A 23,435-nucleotide genomic window follows, 5' to 3' on the forward strand; every position below is an offset into this window, starting at 1 on the left:
CATGTCCCGCCGAGCTTCGAACCAAGCGACGCTCGCTATCGTCCGAACCGAACAAAGTCCCCTCCGTTCTCCCTTCCAGGATCGTTTACACCAATCGCCAAGCGGACCCGCCTTCATACGGTGATGTTGCTATGGAACACAGTGGCGGAGCACTCGTTGCCACGACAGTGTGAGTCGGCACGTGACGCGACGCAACGCGACGCGACGCGCCGCGTCTGTCGAATCGACGTCGGTTTTTCGAAGAAAAAAAGAGAAATAAAAAAAGTGCTTTTTACAGAACAAAAAGGAGACGAATCGATCTCGCGAGTGTATCGTTTGCGCCCGAAAAAAATATGAGTGTTCGCGAGCGCCGGTCCGGAGTCTATCTCGCATCACTCACGAGCGCCTGGTGGACGCGTTAAAAAAATCGGAGTGCCAAGGCCTCTGGAGGGGGCCTTTGCCGATTTAACGAGATAGGAATTCGTGGCTGGACCCTTCCAGGTCGCGTCGGTGAGTCCCACGATAAATTCCTTTCCACTGTGGCGTGGGCCCCATGGGAGCGATCGGGATCGTAAAAATCCGTAAATCAAAGCGGAAGAAAGAAACCTGAACGTATGGGAAATACGATTACGGTTAATACTTCAAAAAAGAACAGCTCGGTCTCTGTATCGCGTGTTGAAGTGTGGGAACTAGCAGAATAATATCCCAGGAAGAAGTGGAGTTTAGTTTATAACAAAATTTTAGGCAAAGGTATAGTTCTAAAGTTGTTTCATGTTAAGATTTAATACATTTTAGCGAATATAATAAATATTCAGAGCAGATGTATAACAAGGTCTTACTCTTCGTTTAATTCGGCGTAAATTTTAATTTAACTGAACTATAACTCGAGGATTGGGGTTACACTATAAGTTTACAACTCCTATATATATACGCTTATGTCGAATACGCTGTGCGGTACGGAAACAGAAAGTTTCTCGCGCGCCGTCAACTCATTGCAATGTACGCTCCGTTTCCCGTGCACATGACATCATGTCTTGAATAAAAAATTTCTGATTGTTGGATAGGCCAAGGACGCGTTCGTCTGGTCAGCGCTATCATTAGATATAACTTTCCTCTTGTTCGGCAAGAGTTGACTTCAAAAATTTAAGAGAGATAAATTTGGCAGGATAAATTCTCGCCGATTCTTTCCGATTCCACGCGCACTTCTTACTAGATATCTGTTAAGCTGACAAGTCTACAGGAGGTATTTGCATTCCGTTCGCGAGTGCTTGCATTCTGGCTCGACACTGACACGCTGAGCCGGACATAGCGTGAAATAGAATACCGCCTTACGTCCTGCGCTCGGAATGCACATTGAAGCGTTAGGAAACTTTAATCGGATTTTTGTCTATAGAGAGCATTCCCGGACTATTCATCCCCCTTTGATATAAGAATTCTTTTAACGTTGTCAGATGGATCTAAAATTGAATTTTTCTCAATGATTGACAACGAATGATCGATCTATTATTTTGTGGTTTCGATCTTATTGAGACAAACGATTATATTATACTTTTTTAAATATATATATGAAAACTATGAAATAGACAAAAAGCAAGACTGGCAGGACGGTAAATGCGGCGTGACGGCGTGATGATGGCAACGACCTGAAGAGCTCTGTGCAATCCAGTCACGATTCTCGGTGGAGGTCGTGACCTTGCCGATATGCAGGATACGAGGGATATAGAGAATGCGGGGAATATGGGCGATGGTCCTGTATTCGTCGGAAATCTCGATTATGTCGAGTTAGTCCCACGCAAGCATTCATTAGATAATTATAAGAAAATGGGTAAATCAGACGGACAGAATCGCGATACAGGATTTATCTTGCATTGAGATGTTTAGTAGAATAAGCAAGAGAACAAAGATTTGTGAATCGATCGTCGATCTCCAAGAACAAACATTCAATTTTGCTGAAACGAGAAAATATATCTTTTTCTTTAAGAGTAAATCGACTTAATTTAACAAATTATGTTACTCCAGAATGAATTTCACCGCGTTAGTAGTCATAAGAAAGACTCACTCTTCAAGTGGTCTTGAACGTAGACCTGGATCGATTTGACAAACCGTTCTCGCCCATTGTTGCACCCCATGAATTGTCCGTTGTGAAGCAGCTGCCTATATGGTCTACGGTGCGTACGTCCCTTACGCATAATGTTTTCAACAATGGGAGATTCGCGAATAAGCGCGCTGCTGCGAATCTCCCTTTCTGCAGATTTTCCTTTGGGAAATGTTTCGGTCGGAACTATCGGGGTTGTTATAGTAAACTTCATTATAACCTTAGAAAAAGTATACTAAAGTTCACACACACTTCACACATGTTCGAAAAGTATCCATATTTTATTTTACCGTATGTAAAATAAAGTAAAAGAAATTTATACGTCGTAAGCAATTATGTTTCTAGCTTTAAAGCAGCCATAATCTGTATAAATACGCAAGTTTCGTCTTGATCTCGCGTTTTCGAGTTTGTCTCAACCTCCAACGCTACCAGTAGAACCCGCTAAAAACGAACCACCCAACAATTTAACGTCATTTATTTCTATTGCCTTTATACGGGCCGTTACGTCATGCCGATTTCTCCGCCCTTCGTTGCCGTTTCTCATTCCGAGTCGCAGTTGTGCCAAGCGAAAATTTCTTGTCAAAATTTTTCGACGCGACGCGACGCAAAAGGACGCGCAAATAAAAATGGATCGATAATGTAATCGATGTAGCGAGCGTTACGAATACCGGCTCGTAAAACCAGTTATACTTCGTTAAACATGCTTCGCTATTTCTCAAAAGGTTCGTAACGCCGCGCGCCGGTAGAGATCGACCTTGAGAATAAAGGCCTTCTAAACATATGATTTAATGCATTATATATTCGTTATGTTTCCCTCGATTTATATTTATACAATACTTTCGCTTATGATTGCTCAACAGCGTAAAATACCTACTGCCTTGAGGATCGTGACGAGGCGGTATTTTTCTCTCTTCGATTTTTACCTAATATTCTAGTCGATCTAATACGTATCATTTAAATCCGAGAGGCGCGGCGTTAATCGATGTCGATTATAAAGCGTGCAACGCAAGCCGGATTCTACATCTGCCCACGTAATCTCGTTTGGAAAACGAGTGGGAATTTTGTTTGGGTGGAAAGTGAAAAAACGAACCTACGCGCGCTCTTTATACTCACGCGAATACAATTTTTAGAGAAAAGAAGAAGAAATAATTGATAAATAATTTAAAAGAATCTAAAAATATATAAGATAAATAAAGATAAATAGGTAGATAAGATAAATAATTAAAACTGAAAAAAGATAGATGTGCTTGTATAGAAAACAACTTGTACTGGATACAATGGAGGAATTAACATAATAACGTGTTATATTTGCAACAGTTAATTAAACTATCCGTCCAAGATCACGTAAAAAAATAAACACGAAAATAATTATTTCATATCATATATTACACTTCTATCCTACTATTCCACCGTTTTCGATAAACATCTCGTCTATAAGTTCTACATCGGCGTTAATGCTCGACGGGAAACTGTCTAAAGGGTCTGCGTACGAGAAGAGCGGTAAAAAATGAAGCTGAAGAAGCAGGCGGAGAGGAAGATGCGGTTTGCCAGGCAGATGTCGCCGCCAGACGAGCGAAACTGGTGAATCGTGAAACGTTCGCACGAAACGATTGTCACGCGATAGCTATGATATTACGTACATGTGTATGTATGCATCTCCTCGTTTAGTTACATTGGGCTGTATATTTCCAAGTTAGCTCGGAGTCTCGCTCCTTCGCCCTAGATCGCTTTCCTTTAAATCGTTAACCGCTGATGTTATATACGCGTTTAGATTCTGCATCGCTTGGACTCAATTGCCTCGAATTTAGACAATTACCCATGCCTCTATATATCGATATAGCGGCTGACAAGCTAACAGGCAAGCTGTCTTCGTCAATGACAAACTCTACAGTTCGATCCTTATCGGGTGATGTGGCCATTTACAGTAAAACCGATTGCGCCTTCGAGACGCACGCGGTCACCCACCCGTCACACATAGTTCGGCAAACCCACCGCGGGGCCACCGGTGATATTTTCGTCCATTCTCTTTTACCTAAGTCTAATTCCTCGGAGAGCCGCCGTGGAACGTAACGTAGTGAGTTATTCATGAAATTGAATCTCATACCGTGACAAAATCGCATGAGAACGTCGGGATGAGACGCTTCGCGCATGAAGCTTGCACATACGCGGAGTTCTGCCGCAACGGATGTTCTATATGCGGCAGAACGGAACGGAGCGGATAGGGCCGGACGCGAAGCGCTTACGGCCGGTACCTGACACGAACGTGCTCCTTCCTGCTAAAACGGTTTCTGTAAATAAACCAGCATCCGTCGAAGCTTAAAGCTCGGAGGAGAAAGGGTGACACCATCCGTCTAATTCCTTTATACTGTTCTTTCAATTCAATTCTGAATTTCATAACCGACTTATCAATCGTTCGTACCGAGACTTTCGCGTTTAAAATCACTCTCTACGAATGAAATTGTAACTTCGTTATGAGAGAAAATGCTAACTCCATTTATCGAAAATAACAATGACTACTACATTACTAACTTGTTTCCGACTTGACACCATACTGTCAATTTCTTCTAAAATTTTTCTTCGATAGTATAATAAGAGAAATATTTCAAGCGAGTATCAAGTTGGTCCACCCATCTCGCGAACGATAAAGATAAAGCTCATATCTCTGTTAGGCGTCGCGGATGGCGGGGCATCTTTGTAAATCATTCCGCGTGTGGCGCAACTGACGTCATCGGTAAACGTTTATACTGGCGTGTTAACTGTCGCTAATAGAGAGCAAACCGTTGACCCATTGAGACGAGCTCTACCAAAAAAGTGTGTCGGTGGCAGCGGCCCAGATTAATTAACTTACTTACATCATCCCTTGCTGCGTTCGTCACGGAAAATCATCGCGTTTTCTTTACAAGAATTATAACTCACGCTGTAATCTAATCTAAAATTAAGATACCTAGGTGTAATTTGCACGTAGAGGCGTGATTACATGTTTTTTATCGAAACTACGTTATCATTGTGTGCTATCATCTCGCGTGCGAACAAACATTTGCGTTCGCCATTTGCCTGCCGTGTCTCGCTCCCTTCGTATACCTATATCTCTACCTTTTTCGGTGCGCAAGATCTTACATTACGCTGTTTACGTGCGGTACGAAAAAATATTTTCGATCCGTACGAAAAAGACTGACGCGACGGAAAAAGATTATCATCGAGAAACGGGTGAAATGAAATATCCAAGGCCGTTTACCAACTGTATTTGCAGACGTTAATATGTTGTCAGAAGCTGGTGACCGTATATAGCTGAAAACTCGCGAGGAATTTGCTCTTATTTATTTTCGATATTTGTCAGGTTTATCTTCGTGAAAATTATTCGAAACTCTCAATAATTTATGGTACACACAGATCTTTCAATAATTCTCCTTTTCCTTCTTAATTATTTTAAGCATTCTCTTTTAATGAATATAAGTTAGATATCTGGATTACTAATGAATTAAACTTAGATTATTAATTTAGTATTTTCAACTTTTTCATACATTTCTTCATACATTTTCATCGTCGATTCACCTGCACATAGACAGGTGTTGGAACAGAGTCACGCGAGAGCGAACTCGCAAGGACGATAGATACACCTGCACTTTCGATGCCTCGACTAATTTTAATTAAGTGTCATGATAAACTTGTAATGTATTTATATTAACAGTAGTGTCTCTTTTCTAGAATTATAGCATCCCTTTCGCGCCTTCTAATGCTTTAAAATTATAGCGAATTAAGCGTGTTCGATTTCATTGATTTAACGCACTCCATGTGCGTGCGTGCGTGTTATTTATTATCGGGTATCTTATCAAATGCTCCAGTCTGGTATTCCGACCACGAGAGACAGCGCGAATATCGATCCGACCACGATTTCCAAGAGCGCTCGTTCGCGCGTTCAGCCGAAGAAATTGAGCTGCGCAATAAGCCGATGACCTACCAGATTTCCAATGTTGACCTATCAGCAGTCTCCGTTAGCATTCGCGAGAGAAGTGACGATGTCGCGATATTCGGTGCACACGCAGAGAGCCCAGAGATAATGATAAGACTTCCTCATAAAGATCTCAGCTTCAAGCTAAGAAATTCAACGAAACCCGACGTCTTAATCGTTGGCTTTAAATTACTTACCGATGAAATCCGAGGAGGTGTAATTTAAGCAGATTGTGGGTGCAGTGCACAACTGTACATTATAGCGCCACGAGCTGGCCGTTTAGTCGTTCAACCGCAAGGGTAAACCACTAAAATTTCGTATATGAAAATATCGTTCTTCATAAAATGCTACGAGCAATAATAAAGTGGAATCAATTAAAAAAAAAAAAAAAACGTATTTTCCATCAAATTTAAATTCAATTTTTTCCTTACTATTTTGAAGATCTTTTTCTGCATTTTTTAATTAGTACTAATTCAATAGTGTAGAAATTAAAAAATCTTTAGAAATGTTAAAAAATCATCTCCAAGGATTTCTCTCTTTCTGACATGAGTTTGCGAGGATGAATAATTTATTGCGTTACATTATTTTATCCTCTATGCATTTTTATACGTTTTCACTGCATAAGCAACTTGATATAGAAATTGCAAATGGGATGCATTACTTCCTCGTGGTCAGACACGTTAGCAAAGTTCAACGGGCCGGCCTAACGTAATGCGCTTAATTAAAGTTGTTTCAACTCGTTAAGATCCTTCACATGAGATGAACAACCCTTTAAACGGCGTGCTAGTGTACCGTCAACTGCAACAATAAGTTTTCAGCTTGACCGAAACTTTCTAAACATCTTTTATATCCAAATGTATTAATTATGGCAGACTCGAGTAAGAGGATTTATTAAGTAAAATAAATAGAGTAACGACCAACAAAATTATCTCAGTATAGGCGTGATATATCACAAATCTCTGCAGAAGATGCAGTAGGTCGCAAAAAGGTTAAGAACCCCTGGCGTAGACGAAGTTTATGATGGGGCAAGGAGCAAGAAAAAAAGAAGAAGATAGAAAAATCCTTTCCCGTCTCGGAAAGACCGGTTTTTCGTCCCTGCTTTTTCTTTTTGGGCAACCCTCCCCATTCTTATACGCCAATGTGAAGCTTCGCTCGTAGAACTCATCTGGATCGATCTCTCTCTCGAAACGATAGCCATAATCTTCGACGAGATCGTTCGTTGTAGCTAATAATATAAGGCTCGGTAAACCTTCTTCCCGCTAGGTGGTATATGTCCGGCATCGAGCAGCGTAATTTTAATGGTGTCCCCCGGTGGGCATGCAAATTCTCAGAGGCACTCAGAGCTATCAACTATTTCGATCCTGGCAGAACTATTGCACATTATTTATAATGTCGTAAAAATTCTTGATATTATATTAAAAATATCGCGCGTTTTCTTCTCTAATATCGCGTTTCTGCGAATCATTTAATATATACTTGGCTATACTGAAGTCAATTAATTGCGTGGCTATAACAAGAAACGATATGGGATCTCGTTTGCGGCGCGAGAACTGATGGAATTGGATCGTTACATTTCCCATCTCCCAGTCTCTCCGCTTCACCTGCTAATTTATTGCGCATTTATTACGAATGCTTTTGTTTTGTAGGCATGGCGAGCATAGCGGCCGCCGGTCTCGAGGTGCACGAAGCGGGCCGGGCGTTACGCGTGCAAACGGAAACACCGCATCTCGTCTCCATGGGAAGCGGTCGACTGTCGACGGCCGTGACTTTACATCCTTTACCCGAAGGTTAGATACAATTGCGATCTGTGACTGTTTATTTCGTTTCTTCTTTCTTGAACGAGCAGTCCCATCGCGTGGACTTGCTATTGATCAACTTATGACATTCACATTTAATCGTATTAAATTTTGAAAGCGCATATTATATTAAAAAACAAAAACAAAAACAAAATAGAATTCGTTACAGTTAATAATTTATTCTATTCGTGTGAAATTTTCCTGTTAACTACGTGAAACGAACGAAATAAAATCGGGTTGGTAGCAACAGATAAATTTTCACGTAATCAGTGATTCATCCGCTGTTTTTAATCCCAAGGCTCGAATAGCGTTGTCCAAACTGATAAAGCTTTACGGCGCCATCGGCTTTACTGATAGAAGTTACTACTATTTGTAGCAGTAAGTGGAATAGCTTGGGAAAGAGAAAAATCGAGCGCAGATATATCATCCTCTCGTCCTCGTTATTGTGAGAAAATTAAGTGTGCCGAGAAGGATCGACGATAAAATCTTTATTTCATCATGCAATTTTAAACATATGTTTATCAACGACCACAGACATTACGTCCAACGTTGAAATATCCACGATAGGAAATATCGAGACCGTAACATCCGCGACTGTACAACACCTCGAGCTCAGTTTTAGCCTTTATGTGCCATTAATACATGTGTGTGTGTGTGTAGACACAAAAGAGACTTGCATGGTGTATAAATGTACATAAAGGTTGTTCTCTCAATGAACAGAGCCGTTTTAAGAAACTCAGGGAGCTTTACCTACATTTCCGTTTCAGTAAAAACAGGCGACGATAGTGAACTGAAACAATATCGCGGTTCGTAAAACGGCGAACAGATTAAACAAACACAGGCAACATTATAACGGAGTTAAATTACTGATCCCGGAACTTGAAAGAAAAATAAGATTCTATGGGAAACGGGTGCCGATTACAAGAATTGGGCAGTTTGTGTACTGCTTACAGTTCGTGTATTTTAGAGTGCCTTAAATATAGTCGATGCGTCATACAACCGAGCGTAAAATAATCGTTTGGAATCAAAATTCGTATTGCTCCAAATAATTTTTAGGTTGTTCAGAAAAGTCTTCAAGCTTGAGTTTTATAAAATGAAGGAATAAACGTGAATAAACGATCGAGAGAAGAGAATAGAGAGCAGAAAACAATACGAACAAGTACATAATATGGATCTGACGCGAATAAAACTACCTGGGGCGGATGCATGTACCTGTGTAACATTTGTATGAAGATAGGACGTGTAGGATGAAATTGATTGACAGGAAGTTATCTTCCGTTCGCTATGACGACCGAGTAACGCAACTCCATCGGCAAACAAGCTTTTCTTATAAATCTGTGAGTCCAATAGATTCAATAGACTTTAGTTTATAAAAGAATAGAATAATAAATTAATAATAAACTAAAATTGATTTCTCATGGGAACTTTTGGGAAATTTTCGCCCTAGCGTTAAAAATGTGAAGAAAAAATTTGTTTTTATCGTTTAATTGCGAGAATTATTTCTAAAATATAGGAACTCTATAGCACTTTTTGGACAAGAGCCAGAATTCTATCAATTATATCGAGATTTTGAAAATGGGACGCTAACGTATGTCGTAGACGTTTACTTTTTCTCTGTGCACCTGTCTGTCTATCCACCAGCTCGTTTATACATACGTCGGAACACCGCATCTCCTTGGAATTTATGACCGTGTTTCGTTTTGAAATCACGAAGAACTTTCTCCGAACAAGACAATGTATTTCCACAGCAGATATCGGTCTTATCTTCGTGCATGATTTAAATAGATTTTCATGTTTTCAGTAAAAATGTATTATACATGTCTCGACTGGACGTAATAATTAACGGTTGCAACTTACAAACAAGTATTCTGGAAATAAGTATCTCTAATTTAAGCAACATATGAATTAATATATCACATATACTCCTGCGAATGCCGAACATTTTCTGATTCACCCCGGAACACGGCCGGGAGAGAAAAAATTAGTTCAACCGTCGCTTAAATTATGCGCCTATAGGTACAGTCGGACACTTATATATTCCCTACAACGCGCATCGTGGCCAACACATTTCCAAAAAGACCGAAAATGCAACGAGAGAGTGCACGACCGCGCTAAAACTAAATATAACTGCAGTCCTTCGTAGAATGCACCACGATTTACCCGCGTCGCGCAGAACAGAGCACATCTAGAATTATTTTACGGAAATTAAGTGCGAGTTGTTGGTTGATCTGTCGAGAATCGATTTCATACGGCTGTGAAAAATCCTGTCTGCTCTCCGTACGCATTTACGATTTACAGTATTTTTTTTAAATCGTCAAAAATATCACATAGTTTTAGCAAATTCAGTTTCAACAGTGCAAATGCATAATAAAACTTCTGTACTTGAATCGAAGTGTATTTTAGTTTGACAATAATTCGTTCCAATTCCGTACTTACACATCGTGTAAATCGAAATTCTGTGTATCTGGCGGAGAATACATCCGGCAATCCTCGCCGCGACCGCCAGGTCGTTGACATTCCCAGAAGGCTCAAATTAATATTGTAAAGCCGAGTTCCATGCGCCCTTCGTAATCGGAGCTTCCGTGAAACGGTACCACGGATGAGCTCGAGAATCCGATTATATCGATGCCAAAATAAATGTATCTCATATTACTCATATTACGTGGGGAAGTGCGTTACTAAGCCCGCGAGAATTTCGATCGGAATGCGTACGCGCTCGCCTGGTTTCCATTCAACCGTAAGATACGCGCAAGCGATATTTAGTCACGCTTCCTGATTTTCTTCGCGTCGCTTTTTTTTTATCTCGCGCATCTTTTACGTTCGAAAAATACAAACCGTTTCTCAGAAGTGAATGACTTTGGCTGTTACCGAATTCAAGACGAGAAAGAAGTTGAACGCTTTTTGCCTCTTGATATTATTCGAGAAATAAATTTATTCTTTTCCTTTTTCGTTTCCCACACAGGTAAGATCACGCTTGGATCAAACCGAGATGCGGACATTTTGGTGGCCGGTACCGGCGTCGAACCCGTGCATTGTGCTATCGAGAATAATAATGGTGTGGTCACTTTGTATCCCATAAATGGCAACACATTTGTCGATGGTGTATCGATAAATTCGCCAGTGAGACTCGCGCAAGGTAAGAGACCTTGGCCTAAATACGAATGACCGTGACCGATTCGCAGACGTCCTAAAAAGACAGTAGAGTAACAAAGAGAAGGTCCTTCATACTGGCAAAAATGATATTTTGATTACAAACGTCTCGATATTGGTGCAACATTATTGCGTGAAGAATAGAAATATTTTTTTCTATTTATTTCTATTTATCGTATTAAAATCCGTTTAGTTAAGTTGAATAAAACTTATATTCTTTATACAGATCAAAGTTACGAATGTATACTTAAAGTTTGTCGTAATTATCGATAAAGACAAAAGGCATTAAATGTTTCAGGTTGTATGCTATCAATAGGTCGGTCGAACTACATGCGTTTTAATCATCCAGCCGAGGCTAAACACCTACGATCTGTCTTTCCCCACTCGAGAATCTCAATGGCGCCGATAAGTTTCGCTCTTCCCGATGGTCAGCCGCAGGAGAATCATCACTTGGAGCGAAAGCCGCCAGTTGCACCGCGGAAATCTCCCAGGAACTCTTGCTCCGACGACGAGATGGGTTTTCTAAGTAAGCTGACCAAGTTCGAGATGTTGTCGAAGCAAAACAGAACCAATTGCGTTTCGCCGAAGGTTTTTCCCGTCGGTGCTCTCACGACGAATGTACCAGCCGACCAAATCCTCGGTCATTCGAGATCGTCGAGTCTGGTATCCTTGACGAAATCTCCGGTGAACGGTTTCACCGTGAACGGTAACGTCGACCCGGCCTCGCAAAACTCGATCGGTTATCACGACGAGGCTCGTAAGCGATCGGACTCGCGTCTCAGTACGCCAACTCGAACGAATGCAGTCAATTTGCAGTGCCAAAATCATAATCAGATTAGGATGTACGCGGCAGAGACGTACCTGAAAACGTGCAAACCGCATCAAGAGAATAACAACAAAAACGCACGATCGCCGTCTTTTGGGATGACTTCTCCAAAGATCGTCACCACTCGAAGCGACGACTTGATGTCTCGAAGTATGACTTGTCAGAGCTCGAACGAACTCGATCATCTCGTCGACAGAGACTTCGATATGAGCCAAAGCCTTATCGTCACGAAAACGACTACCACAGAGTTTCTGCAACTGGAGAAATACGGATCGAATCCGAGTATCTGTAACGCTAAAACCAGCGGAGATGCTAACGTCGGAATCTTGAGGCCATCCACCGCTCACGGGTTCGGCTCGAATCCAAATGTTAAGCGAATTCTGCCACCAAGTCCGGCATTTAATCGGAATCCAAGATATAGCGAACAAAAGAGAATATGCGCGAGGGTCAAGAGTCCTACCCCAAGTGTCGGCAGCAATTGCTCCCTTGAAGAATTGCGAGAAAGGCAAGCAGACGCGGAGAATAAACGCAGGGAGGCGGAGACCAAGCGGAAACAAGCGCAGGAAGAGAGGTTGCGGGAGCAAGAGGTCGAGAGGCAAGAGAAAATGAGGCTCGAGGAGATCTTGGCAATGTGTGCCGAATACGAAAGACAAAGCACCGTCGAAAAGCCGAGGCAGCCTAATCGGTAACTATCGTATTTTATTTCAATTTTATTCCCTTTATATTACAATTAATTTTTTTCTGATAATTTTCTTTGTCGTTTTTTGAAATAGAAGATGAAAAAGATTTATAGAGATTATAGAAAGTATATAGAAATTTATTTTATAATATTAAATGTCCAGATATTTGGAGTCATTTATTTGCAGAGGAAATAGAAAATATATTTATCCAATAATATATTTTGCAGAATCATAACAAACGGATCTCTTCCGCGTGACAAGAGACTTGGCTATACTTCATTCGACAGTCCGAAAAGCCCGTCGAAAAATCAACCGCATTTCTCCTTCGATGTTGGCAAGCAAAATTGGAGTACCTCGTCGTACGAGAACATATCTGTGCAAAATTCTAAAGTCACCTTTCAAAATGGCAATTCGCCCGCCAGTCGTAAGGATCAATCTGCTCAAGTTGAAAATCATTCGTGTGACGTTTCCGTAGGATCGCTACATGCAACTACACCGAGTAGTAGTCAATCGGCGAAGTACTCTAATGCTCATAGTACGAATGGCAGCTACTTTTCAGGCTCAGTTTCTCGTGGCGGCAACTACGAAAACGTTATCATCGGCAATAATGATAAAAAGAGCGGCAGTTACACCGGAGGAACGGGGAACTGTATAAAGGCTGATGACGATACCAAAGGCTCGCCGTCCGCGTACGGAACTATTCGACTGAACGGAGCGAAAATCGAACCACAACAAGCGACACATAACGGGAACGCGAGTATTTACGAAAACATCGTGTTATCTCCGACGCGGAATAACAATCAGAACCATTCCATGCCAAAGAAAAACAGTCAGTTGTCAAATTCGTGTGAGATGATAGAAAACAAACTGGCCATATCGAACGACGATCTTCTTGAGGCGATCGAGCAATTGTCGATGCTCTCGAAATCCAAAGAAATCTGCGTGACACCTAAGCGAAACAATTCTGAAATCGATAATACGAAGTCCAACGAAGCGAAAGCCGACAAAGAGAGAAAACAGCTGGAAGAGGAAGACAGGAAAAAATACATAGAATTTTTGCAGAACGAAAAGTTACACGTTCTTGGCAACATGGATGCTTTGAAAAGAAGTGTCGCCGAAATTGAAATTCAAGAGGAAGAAATTAGTAGAGAGGTAATTTTTTTCATTCTTACGTTACTATTATATGTATAATATAAGCAAGACTGAAAAGATTTTATAGTTCTCTCACTGTTACATCACGCGTATCGTATATTAAATAAGTTGTTTATTTGTTCTCTTTATCTCTTTCTGGGCATGTGGGATACTAAGACATCCGATTGTAAGTATCCGTTCTATTAGATAATAAGATATATATATATATATATATATATATATACACATATATATATACACACACATATATTTGTAATTAATAATAATTATATCAGCGACGAACTGTAGATAATCTTCATTATCTACATTTAAACGTCGTTTCTCCAGTTAACATGTAGGTACACTCTGTAATTTCTGCGGTATCTAGTTAGTTGTCATTTAATATTCAGTGTACAATATTCATATACAGAGTGCAACAGTAACAATGATATAACAGCGGATAGATAATTTTCTCATGCAAAAATAAATTGAAATTGTAGAAGAATCTTCCAAAGCTTTAATTTCAAGAAAATTGATTTTGAATATTTGTCAAATGTGATACATTTACGAATCAATAAGTTAGTAAGGTAATAAAGAAAACAAAACAGGTCAATGTTTAGAAACTCTCGAGGTCAAATATAAGAATACTAGTCTGTAGAGTCACGGATTAAAAGCCAAGTGTACACACACTTAAACGGATTTTTAAGCTCGAATTTCTCAAGAACAAACTATTAAGAAGATTTATTTCGATTTATTTCCGCACAAGGAAGCTCATCTGCGGTTATATCATCGCCGTATCATTTATAATTCTTTTCTCACGCAATCTACGAAACAATAAAACGATGTAAGCGATTATCTTGCGAATGTCTGTCTTATTTTTCAGTAAAGCTGGATTTAGAAAACTAGTACAATGAGTATTAGATACAAACTCAAAAATATTAAAAATCAATGTTTGCTTACTGTTTGACAGCTCGAATTGGAGAAAGCGCTTTTATCCGCGGAGTATGAATCGGAATCCCTGAAGCTCACGCAAGATGAAGGAGAGAGGATAAAGGTGCAAATGCGAATAAATGAGCTGGAGAGAGAAATGGCGGAGGATAATGCGACTCATTCGAATTTGCAAGCTGAAGCGAAACAACGTGTTCAAAAGGCACAACAAGCTTGCGCTCGGTTAGACGAACAATTGACCAATTGCACGGATGAGATTATGCAGCTGGATATCACGAACGAGTTAGCGACACAACAAGATATCTTAGAGAGCGAAAGAAAAGCTTTCGAGGACTTGGAGTTTCATCATCTCGAAGAAGAAGCGAGTAAATTGGCCACGAGAGAAGAGCTACAAAGGTATATAATCATCATAGCATATTTACTTTTCCTAATATATACGTCATATACATGTTTTTTTTTGCAGATACTTGAGCGACCTCACAAGCAAGATCGAAGGCAGAAAATTGCAATTAACTCATCTAGAATCGCAGCGGTCCGAGGCAAAGAACACGGCGACCAAAGAGGCTAGAAGTCTTGAGAGACAAAAATTGGGACACTTGAAGCGATTAGAAGAAGTTAGTAATGAAATAACAATATAAGAAACATTAATCCACTAAAGTCGATACCAGTTCAAGCATGAACGATAAATCAGACTACAAATGCAACTCTTTCATAACTTTTTGCGGTATAAAAAAATTATCAAGTCACAATTAAACATATCGCATTACATGTTGCATCTTAGCGGGTTAATGTATCGTGCGTTAATGTATTATTCGTTAATTAATTAACGATTATGATTGTGATAGGCTCGAAATCGAGTACAAGAGATAAATGAAGAACTCGGCTATCTGGCCCAAAACTCTGCTGAATATTCCGAAGAAAAACGGTCACCGAGTAGAGAAGACTTTGACAGAATCTCCAGAGTGACCAACGATTCTCCTATCGTAAACAATCAAGGCAGCTTAGGAAGAAAGACAATCGAATCGCTGAAAGAAATCGAGAGAAATCGGCAACTGCACTTAGCTAAACAAGGTGCGAATTATTCAAATCGATAAATTTTACAATACATGTAATATAAAGAGAATAAGCAAAAATAAAAATATTTTATGATATTTTTCCAGGGAGTCAAGTAATCTCGGAAGAGAGACGTAGAGTCGAAGAATTGAAAAGACGAGTACAGGATGAAGTCCGTTCGCAGTGGGAAGAGAGAAAAATGAACTGTGCGTCTTTTAACAGCGTTGAATCTGGCGAAGAATCTTCCAGTTATTCCACTGGACCAACAGAAAGGTGAGTCTAACGAAAATAATTCGTTTTTTTTTATCTTACGTGTCACATGATTCGAAATTTTAAGAACAAAAATTTAATAACTCGTAACTTTTTTAATTAATTCAATATTTAAAATTATTATTTTTTTATGATTCTTCAATCTTCTTTATATCTCTTTATAAATAGACGAAGAATGGTGTCAGCACATTTTTTATTTACATTCTTTCGCAATAATAACACTTAAATGTGTCCTAAATATGTATTATATTTGTACAAACGATGAACAGTATCCCGTTACAAGCGGAGATTTATTATGCCTCGTAAAAATCAATGCATATATAAATATTTTTGGGTGCATTGATACATTTGTGCCACGAAGTATGTGTAATACAAGACGCGCACATTATCGCGCAGTGCTGCAGTTAATCGCAACGACCTTTCTATCGTTGATTGAAGCTTATTACGAAACCTTCCTCATCGACACGCCTCGAACATTGTGTGTGTCAGCTTATAGTAGTCTGAGTGTATCCGATACGTCTGATATAAAATCAAAGTTTTTCAACGATGCAATAAGCATAGATGAATAAGCACTTGAGATATTCCATGATAAAATATACTTGCCCCCTCAGTTTCTTCGAAAACCAATCTTCTTTTTATCATAATGTAAAAGATATATAAATAAATTAGAAATTAAATCAAGAAAACTGTATTTTGTGAAATTTATCAGTGAATCGGCGAATTTTTATTATTATTATTGGTCTCACATTCTCACTATTAGCATTATTGTCAATATCCAAGATACTGTTAAGAGCAATTACTAATTACGTGCGAGGGCCGCATATCGTGTTAGTTTGATCGGCACTCGGCTCGAGTCTACACTCGTGGTGCAAAGTAGGCGGGGCGTTATCGCGCGATACGCTATCTGCGTGTAGCTGTATGTCTTCTCGCGGTTCTACTCGCGTTAACGTGTCGTGTACGGAAAATCTACGAAAAATGCGGGAATCTTCGAAACATTATAACGTGATAAATATAAAAAACGAATAACGACTCGCGATTAACAAAAGGAATTAAGAATGTGTAGTATCGTTCGGTAGCTATCGTCGACAATGATCCAAAATGAACCCCAGAGAAATGGGTGAGATGGTGCTGAACGAGGCCAGAGTTACGGGATGCAACCTGATCACTTTCCTCACTAGTAATCGTTGTTACCTCTGCACTAAAGATTGGATCTGCGACAATTGTTATCGTCCTCTGGAAGTTCACGCGCGCGATATTCGTCAACGTTATTTGTGAGTCACTAATTTTTGAAAAAAATCCGTCTTTTTTGTTAGAAACAATACCGGTTGATAATTTACGAGACGATTCAAAATCTTCAAAGGATAATTTAACGCGAGACTATAAATTCTAAAAAGCATGCGCGTTTAATTTTTTTTTAAATAATTCTTTTCAAAGTATTTATATATTGTAGAAAATAAAGAAGTAAATAAAAGAATAAATCATTTGATAAAAAAACTAGAAATAACAGTTTTAATTAAAATAAAATAAAAATATTGCGTTAATTATTATGTCGATAATATGTACAAATATGTATGTTACACGTTACAATTAAGATAAGATGAATCTAACAAGACGATACGTTGCAAAAAGTAAACCAACACTCACCTTTTGACTCTTAATACGTCATAATATATTTATGCGCGCGACGTAAGTGAATGGTATAGACACAGACACAGTTGCATTCAAAGACGATATGATCAATTTGTGTGTATGAATGCCTGTATGTATGTGTATTTGTTTGTGTAATTTATACTGCATATATTAATAATTTGCATATAAACATTAACAGATGAGCTATTCTCTAAAAAAGATTTAATTACAAATTACAAATGTTTCTGCTACATCATCTTTATAAACATATTTAAATTCTTGCATGACTAAAATATTTGTACCCAATCATGGTAACTCTTCATTCAGGATCACAAGATATATCTTTAAGTAGAATTGTCTTAAGGCGACTTAAATGGTTTAGATTATGATACATGCGTCATTCACACATACTGTTACATATACATGCAACGCGTTGTAGCACACATGGCATAAAGCTTTGTTCATTCAAGAGCCGTTAACGAATGAAAGAAGAATAATATAGAAAAATAGAGAAAAATAAAATTATAGAAACGAACTGTATTAGAATCAGGGGTCAGTTATCGGGAACAAGGGAACGTTTCTAGTCAACCAAGGCCGAGGCTGGCATGGCAACGAGATCGGAATGTTCGGGTATCGTTCGCGCTGCATTTAACATTGTAGAAGAATTAAATGCTATGCCGGTGGTATCGTCGAACCGGTCTACCGAGTCACTTTGTACTTGTTAGGTTTTAATAATACCTGCCTTTCGCTATAGTCGACTATGGGCCTCATCCTCTCCTCAGTCTCGCGATGCTCAGGGACTAGGACTGAGGTTTTCGAAGTGTACCGTGTTTCTTTCACGAGAATGTCGAAGACGCCGTATAAAATTCGCGACATTCAGTGTGTTCACGCTCTAGTTAATAATAACGCCCACTAAATGTGTCAGCGAGAAGTTTCATATCAAGTATAAATAAAGTGTAAACGATTTGACAGTACCGAAAGAACTGCGATGTGTTACGCGATGACAATAAGAACTATCAATTGGATTATCCATAATTTTCTATATTAGGGTACATTTTTTGTATTAATTTAGTAAATCAATTTATTATTACTTTAACATTTTGATAGTAAATTAATAAGTATTGCCGAAGATGCAAAAGATAATGACGAAATATAGATTAATTTTTGATAGTTTAATTAAAAGTTTTACTATGATTAAATCACATAGACTTGCAACGTAATTGAAACTAATTATTATCAATTTACTTTTCCAGTGGTAGCGGAAGCACTGACGGTGCGGAAGGTGGAAACAGCGAAAAATTATCTCCTAGCAAACTTTCGGAACTTACTTCATCCAGTCCGGGACCGTCGAATAATTCTTATAGTTTACTTCAAAATGACAACGTGAGTATATAGCATAAAAAGCATATTTTACGTTAGATTAAATTAAAGTTTATATCTTAATTCACTTCGAGATGCTGTGCATGGAATGACGAACGTATACAGTTCCTTTCCAAGAAACTTGTATTTTAATAGGTACACGTTAATCCCAAAATATTTTATCGTTTAATCAAACGTTACCAAATACATACGCAACGTAGGTATACGCGTAAGACGTTACGTCAAGTAAGCGAGAGTCCATCTTCAGTCTATTTCTGCTCGTGTGGATTTTATCGCACACCTGTTCAAAGAAATGTCTCTCGACACAAGTCTGCTCTTCTAAAACTTTTCAGTGTTCCCGCAAGTGGGATTTCTCTTGCTTCGAGACGCATTTGTGTCGTGGATTTATTTAGTGTGCGAAAACCATCAGTTATTGATCTCTTTTTTAATACGCAACTTTATACGAATATAAATTTTGAAGATGTGAAACTTTCATTTCTAACGTGGAATCTTCAATTATTGAGTACGTTTTTAGAAGATATTATATAACGAGGATAATATAGCATAAATAATTATAAATAGTATCTTTTTTTTCTCTTTATCTTTACTCGTTTCTTTTTTCGTTTTTTCTCTATTTTTTTCTTTTCTTTCAATTTTTGCGCTCTCTCATTTCACGATCGGCGACACTGAATTATATATATATATATACACATTATACATATATATTTTTGCTTTCTATTCTATTTATCTCATAATTCTAAAAAACTTCACGTGCCAGGCGGATGCAAAGAATAGCCGTGTTACGTGTCCAAGAAATTCTGTGGGTGAATAGCTACTTGTACGGGGCGGTTTACGAGAAGTGTGAATCAACTGAAATACTCGAAAGGAATGTTGTTAACATTTGAAATGTTTGGAAAATAACTTGAGTCATCGGGGCTAACGCACGGAAACAAACATTTGATAGTAAAAATTCACTGTATTAGCTGCGATGAACGGGCTATGCAATTTTCTCTCGTGTAGAGCGTTCGTGTTACATTCTCATACATTTCATCAAATGTTTTGACAGTTGAAAGAGATCATCTTGTTAGAGTACACTCTCGTGTGCATTTAAAAACAACGTATTTTTGTTGCCGCCGGAAGTCCGCGTAGCATTTTGGCCCGCCATCGCGCCGGAGACGTACGCTTTTCGACACTGACATTTCGCAAGTATATCCATTTGCATTCTGGAGCAAGTGTTTTCGTCATTGCACACGTGTTTTTCCCAATGCGGCATGTGGCATCTGAGTCTTGATACGCGAACATGCCGCTGGTTGGACGGCATTCAGAGAGTAGCTTGTACTTCGATTATAAATGTGCTTTTGTAAAGTCTCGATTAAGCCTGCAGCGATAATTTATGACGACAGATGACATCGAATTTATAAGCCTCTTTTGCAATTGACCTCTTTCTTGATATAGATATATTTATCATAGACTTACGACAAGCTTTTGTGCCATTTTTCAGGCATTTAATTAAATAGACATTTAAATTTCTAGCAATGAAAAACAGTAGACATTTTTACGAATTAAATTTTTAACGCGCGTAAATGTACTTCTTATAGTACGGTCTAAGTTTTATTTCTTCACAGAAAAACGTTCACGTATTACTCCTTGCATTCCTACCACTTTACTTAGCATTGAGTTAAGCTGAAGTGAAATGTCTGCAGTAAATTAGTATATTTGTGATGAGTCACCGCGTTTGCCGAGCTGACAGAATTTCTCATCTTGCCTAAACCACTCAACAACTACTAATAGCAAATCACTTAAAAAAAAAAAAACAAGCTTTTGACGTGAATGTTATATAATAATATTGGCTCATTGCTTAATTATCTAAGGTGTAATGATTTTTAGATAATAAAGATTTAATTAATTCGATCTTCACTAATTTCTATCAATCATTTGTCGAAATTTGATTTATTTTTGACAGCAATATCGGATATGATCCAATTGCATTTATATAGAGAGTATTATATTTCATGTTATAGAGACGAAATCGTTTCTTATCGTATATTTCAGCAATCTGTTATTCGACACCTTTCACGTGGCATGTTTTATGAATGAATAATCGAAACTTATTGTGCGGGAGAATTTTGATGCTCACGGCATGTGGCGTGTGAGTGGGAGTCCGTATAGTTACATTTTACGGCGGGAAATATATCGCTGGACCATTGAGTCACCAGCGTCAGTGAGCGTCAGTCTTTCTCCGTCATCTGTTCGGATCTGTGTAAACGAAATATCTCCGCATAGTTTTTGTCATCGATTTTCGCAAAATTAGATAAACTTTTTGAATTGTGTATAATATGATGTCGCTTATATGGATGAATTACCTAAAAGGCAGAACAAAAAAACGACACATCAGACGGAAACGTGAAATTTGCAAACATGTATGTGAAAAACTTAATGCAAGAATAATATTAGCTTTAATACTAAAAATATTATTAATTGAAATTTATATATTATTTTTTTTAATTTTTTGTTTAATATTGAAAATTGTACGCAGCAAATATTTTTGAGATACTACTGAAAATTGATAAAACAGAATAACAAGAATTCGTGAATTATTTCCAGATGAGAGACGACAGGCGAACATCGATGGAAGGTGAGAGGCTTAGTGACAATAGTGGTGGTGGTGGTGGTGGCGGTGGTGGTGGCGGAATTATCGACGGAAATGGAAGCCGCCCCCTTTCTCAGACATCTAGCGAGATGGATACCCTTGGACCATTGCAATCTGTCAAACATCGCGAAAAGGCAAAACTTCAGGTAATTCCCTAAAATTTATTGATTAGTTATTTGTGTAAAAACATGATACGAGCGATAGACAAGAACTGTTAAAAAGTGATTGCTTCAGAAAAGAAGTTCGGCTTTTACTCGAAGAAATTACCACAGATATACTTTCTTAATATCGCGATTCTGTTTTATTTGTATGGAGAAAGCTTTAATTTGTTCAGCGTATTATTTTGATGTTAATGAATCGAAATTCAACGAATGACGAATTTTACAGAGGCCACTCACGAGGTACCTCCCGATCAAATCTGAATCCCTGGATCTACGGCATCACATAGAAACTGCCGGGCATCAGTTACCTCTGATTTATGATGTTACGGTCGATACAACAAGTTGCAGTGGTTATTTATCAAAGATGAGCAAAAAGTTTCATCACTGGAACAAGCGATGGTTCGTTTTTGATCGCAGGCGGAAGACATTATCTTACTACAGCGATAACACGTCCAGGAAGGCTCGCGGTGTGATTTACTTCCAGGTAAGGAAGGTCGAGAACTTCTCTATTAAGAATTTTAACACTGACGTCAACTAATTCGGCACTAATACATCGTAGTCGATCGAGGAAGTCTATGTGGACCACATGAACACCGTCCGATCGCCACAACCGTCCCTCACCTTTATCGTCAAGACTACGTCAAGACTTTACCATCTCATGGCACCCAGCCCGGAAGCTATGCGTGTTTGGGTGGACGTTGTGTTTACCGGAGCAGAAGGATATCACGAGTTTGACCACGGCGTTTGATCGATACCTATTTATAAAGCAAATTTCCACGAGAGAATCGAATTTTCTATCTTGACGTAACACGAGAATATAGTGATTTCTGGTCTTTAATAATTATAACGAGAGATTATTTCATAAGAAACTGTGCCTAAAATCAGAACAATTCTTAACTAAAAATAAATGAATAATGCATAAAGTAAATAAGATATAAATTAGAAATACCACATTGACATTTTTTACAATTAATGTGTTCTGGAAATGTTTAATGATTGTACGTTATTTTATAATAGAAAATTTCTCCATACATTAGATAATATACCTTATTAGAAAGCATTTCAATGTATGGAAATGTGAGAACGATAACTTCAGAAAATAGAAACAAACGCGAAGATTGAACTGCTGCTAAAAAATAAACGAGACAGCTAAACGTAGATTAAAAAATGTGTAAGGTATTTAAATAACAAAAATAAGAGATACTTTAATTGAATATTATGAATTTAAAACGTAATTACTAAACTTTACATAATTTTATTAATGCAATGATATAAATTCAGACTACTTTTTGTAGTTTCGCTAGTACTTTTGAGCAGTTTCTTTTTTTTAAACTCGAAGTAATTTTTTTCCAAGAATGCCATATGCTTGTTCACAATAGTGAAAGGACTTCGCAAGAAGTCACAGATATCACCATAAATCATTATGTTCATTTTAATTTAGAAACAAGATAAGATTGATTTCACAGAATGAGGTCCTTTGATTCATTTCTCTTCTGCAGAAAAATAATGGAATCTAGTAAATGCAAGACATACGAAAAATTATTTCAATTGTTTCAGTATTTGAAGTGTGATTGAAGATTTAAAATGATTCATGATAATAATAATATATATATAATATTATATAATAATGTACATAATATTATATTATATTATTATATACAAATTATATATTATATATTATTATATAATGTATAATATTTTTTTAAAATTATTGAATTTATTGAACAATTCAATTTTTATATTCTGACTAAGAAATGCA

The 23,435-nt window shown here is 38.2% G+C and overlaps 2 protein-coding genes across 3 annotated transcripts in view; one reads left to right on the top strand and one right to left on the bottom strand.

Moving 5' to 3' along the window:
- LOC112462981 overlaps window positions 1-23,435 on the bottom strand; it is an 84,981-nt gene that overhangs the window by 50,143 nt on the left and 11,403 nt on the right. The window lies entirely within an intron of this gene.
- On the top strand, window positions 151-23,315 carry LOC112462978 (pleckstrin homology-like domain family B member 1). The gene is made up of 13 exons (XM_025029086.1): window positions 151-489; window positions 7,670-7,810; window positions 10,782-10,955; window positions 11,268-12,480; window positions 12,703-13,627; window positions 14,577-14,950; window positions 15,018-15,168; window positions 15,400-15,625; window positions 15,715-15,880; window positions 18,760-18,889; window positions 21,470-21,661; window positions 21,903-22,160; window positions 22,236-23,315. The coding sequence occupies exons 2-13, from the start codon at window positions 7,672-7,674 to the stop codon at window positions 22,422-22,424; spliced, it is 4,137 nt and encodes a 1,378-aa protein (XP_024884854.1). The 5' UTR covers window positions 151-489; window positions 7,670-7,671; the 3' UTR covers window positions 22,425-23,315.

The sequence above is a fragment of the Temnothorax curvispinosus genome, unplaced genomic scaffold (assembly GCF_003070985.1).
Source record: "Temnothorax curvispinosus isolate PA1 unplaced genomic scaffold, ASM307098v1 QBEX01012990.1, whole genome shotgun sequence".
In the NCBI taxonomy this organism is placed as follows: Eukaryota; Metazoa; Arthropoda; class Insecta; order Hymenoptera; family Formicidae; genus Temnothorax; species Temnothorax curvispinosus.

Bases quoted from the DNA above. Each gene is read 5' to 3' on its own strand.
- LOC112462978 (XM_025029086.1), top strand. From the start codon at position 7,672: ATGGCGAGCATAGCGGCCGCCGGTCTCGAGGTGCACGAAGCGGGCCGG. The intron at 12,481-12,702 runs GTAACTATCGTA...TATATTTTGCAG, and splicing joins AAGCCGAGGCAGCCTAATCG to AATCATAACAAACGGATCTC. The intron at 18,890-21,469 runs GTGAGTATATAG...AATTATTTCCAG, and splicing joins GTTTACTTCAAAATGACAAC to ATGAGAGACGACAGGCGAAC.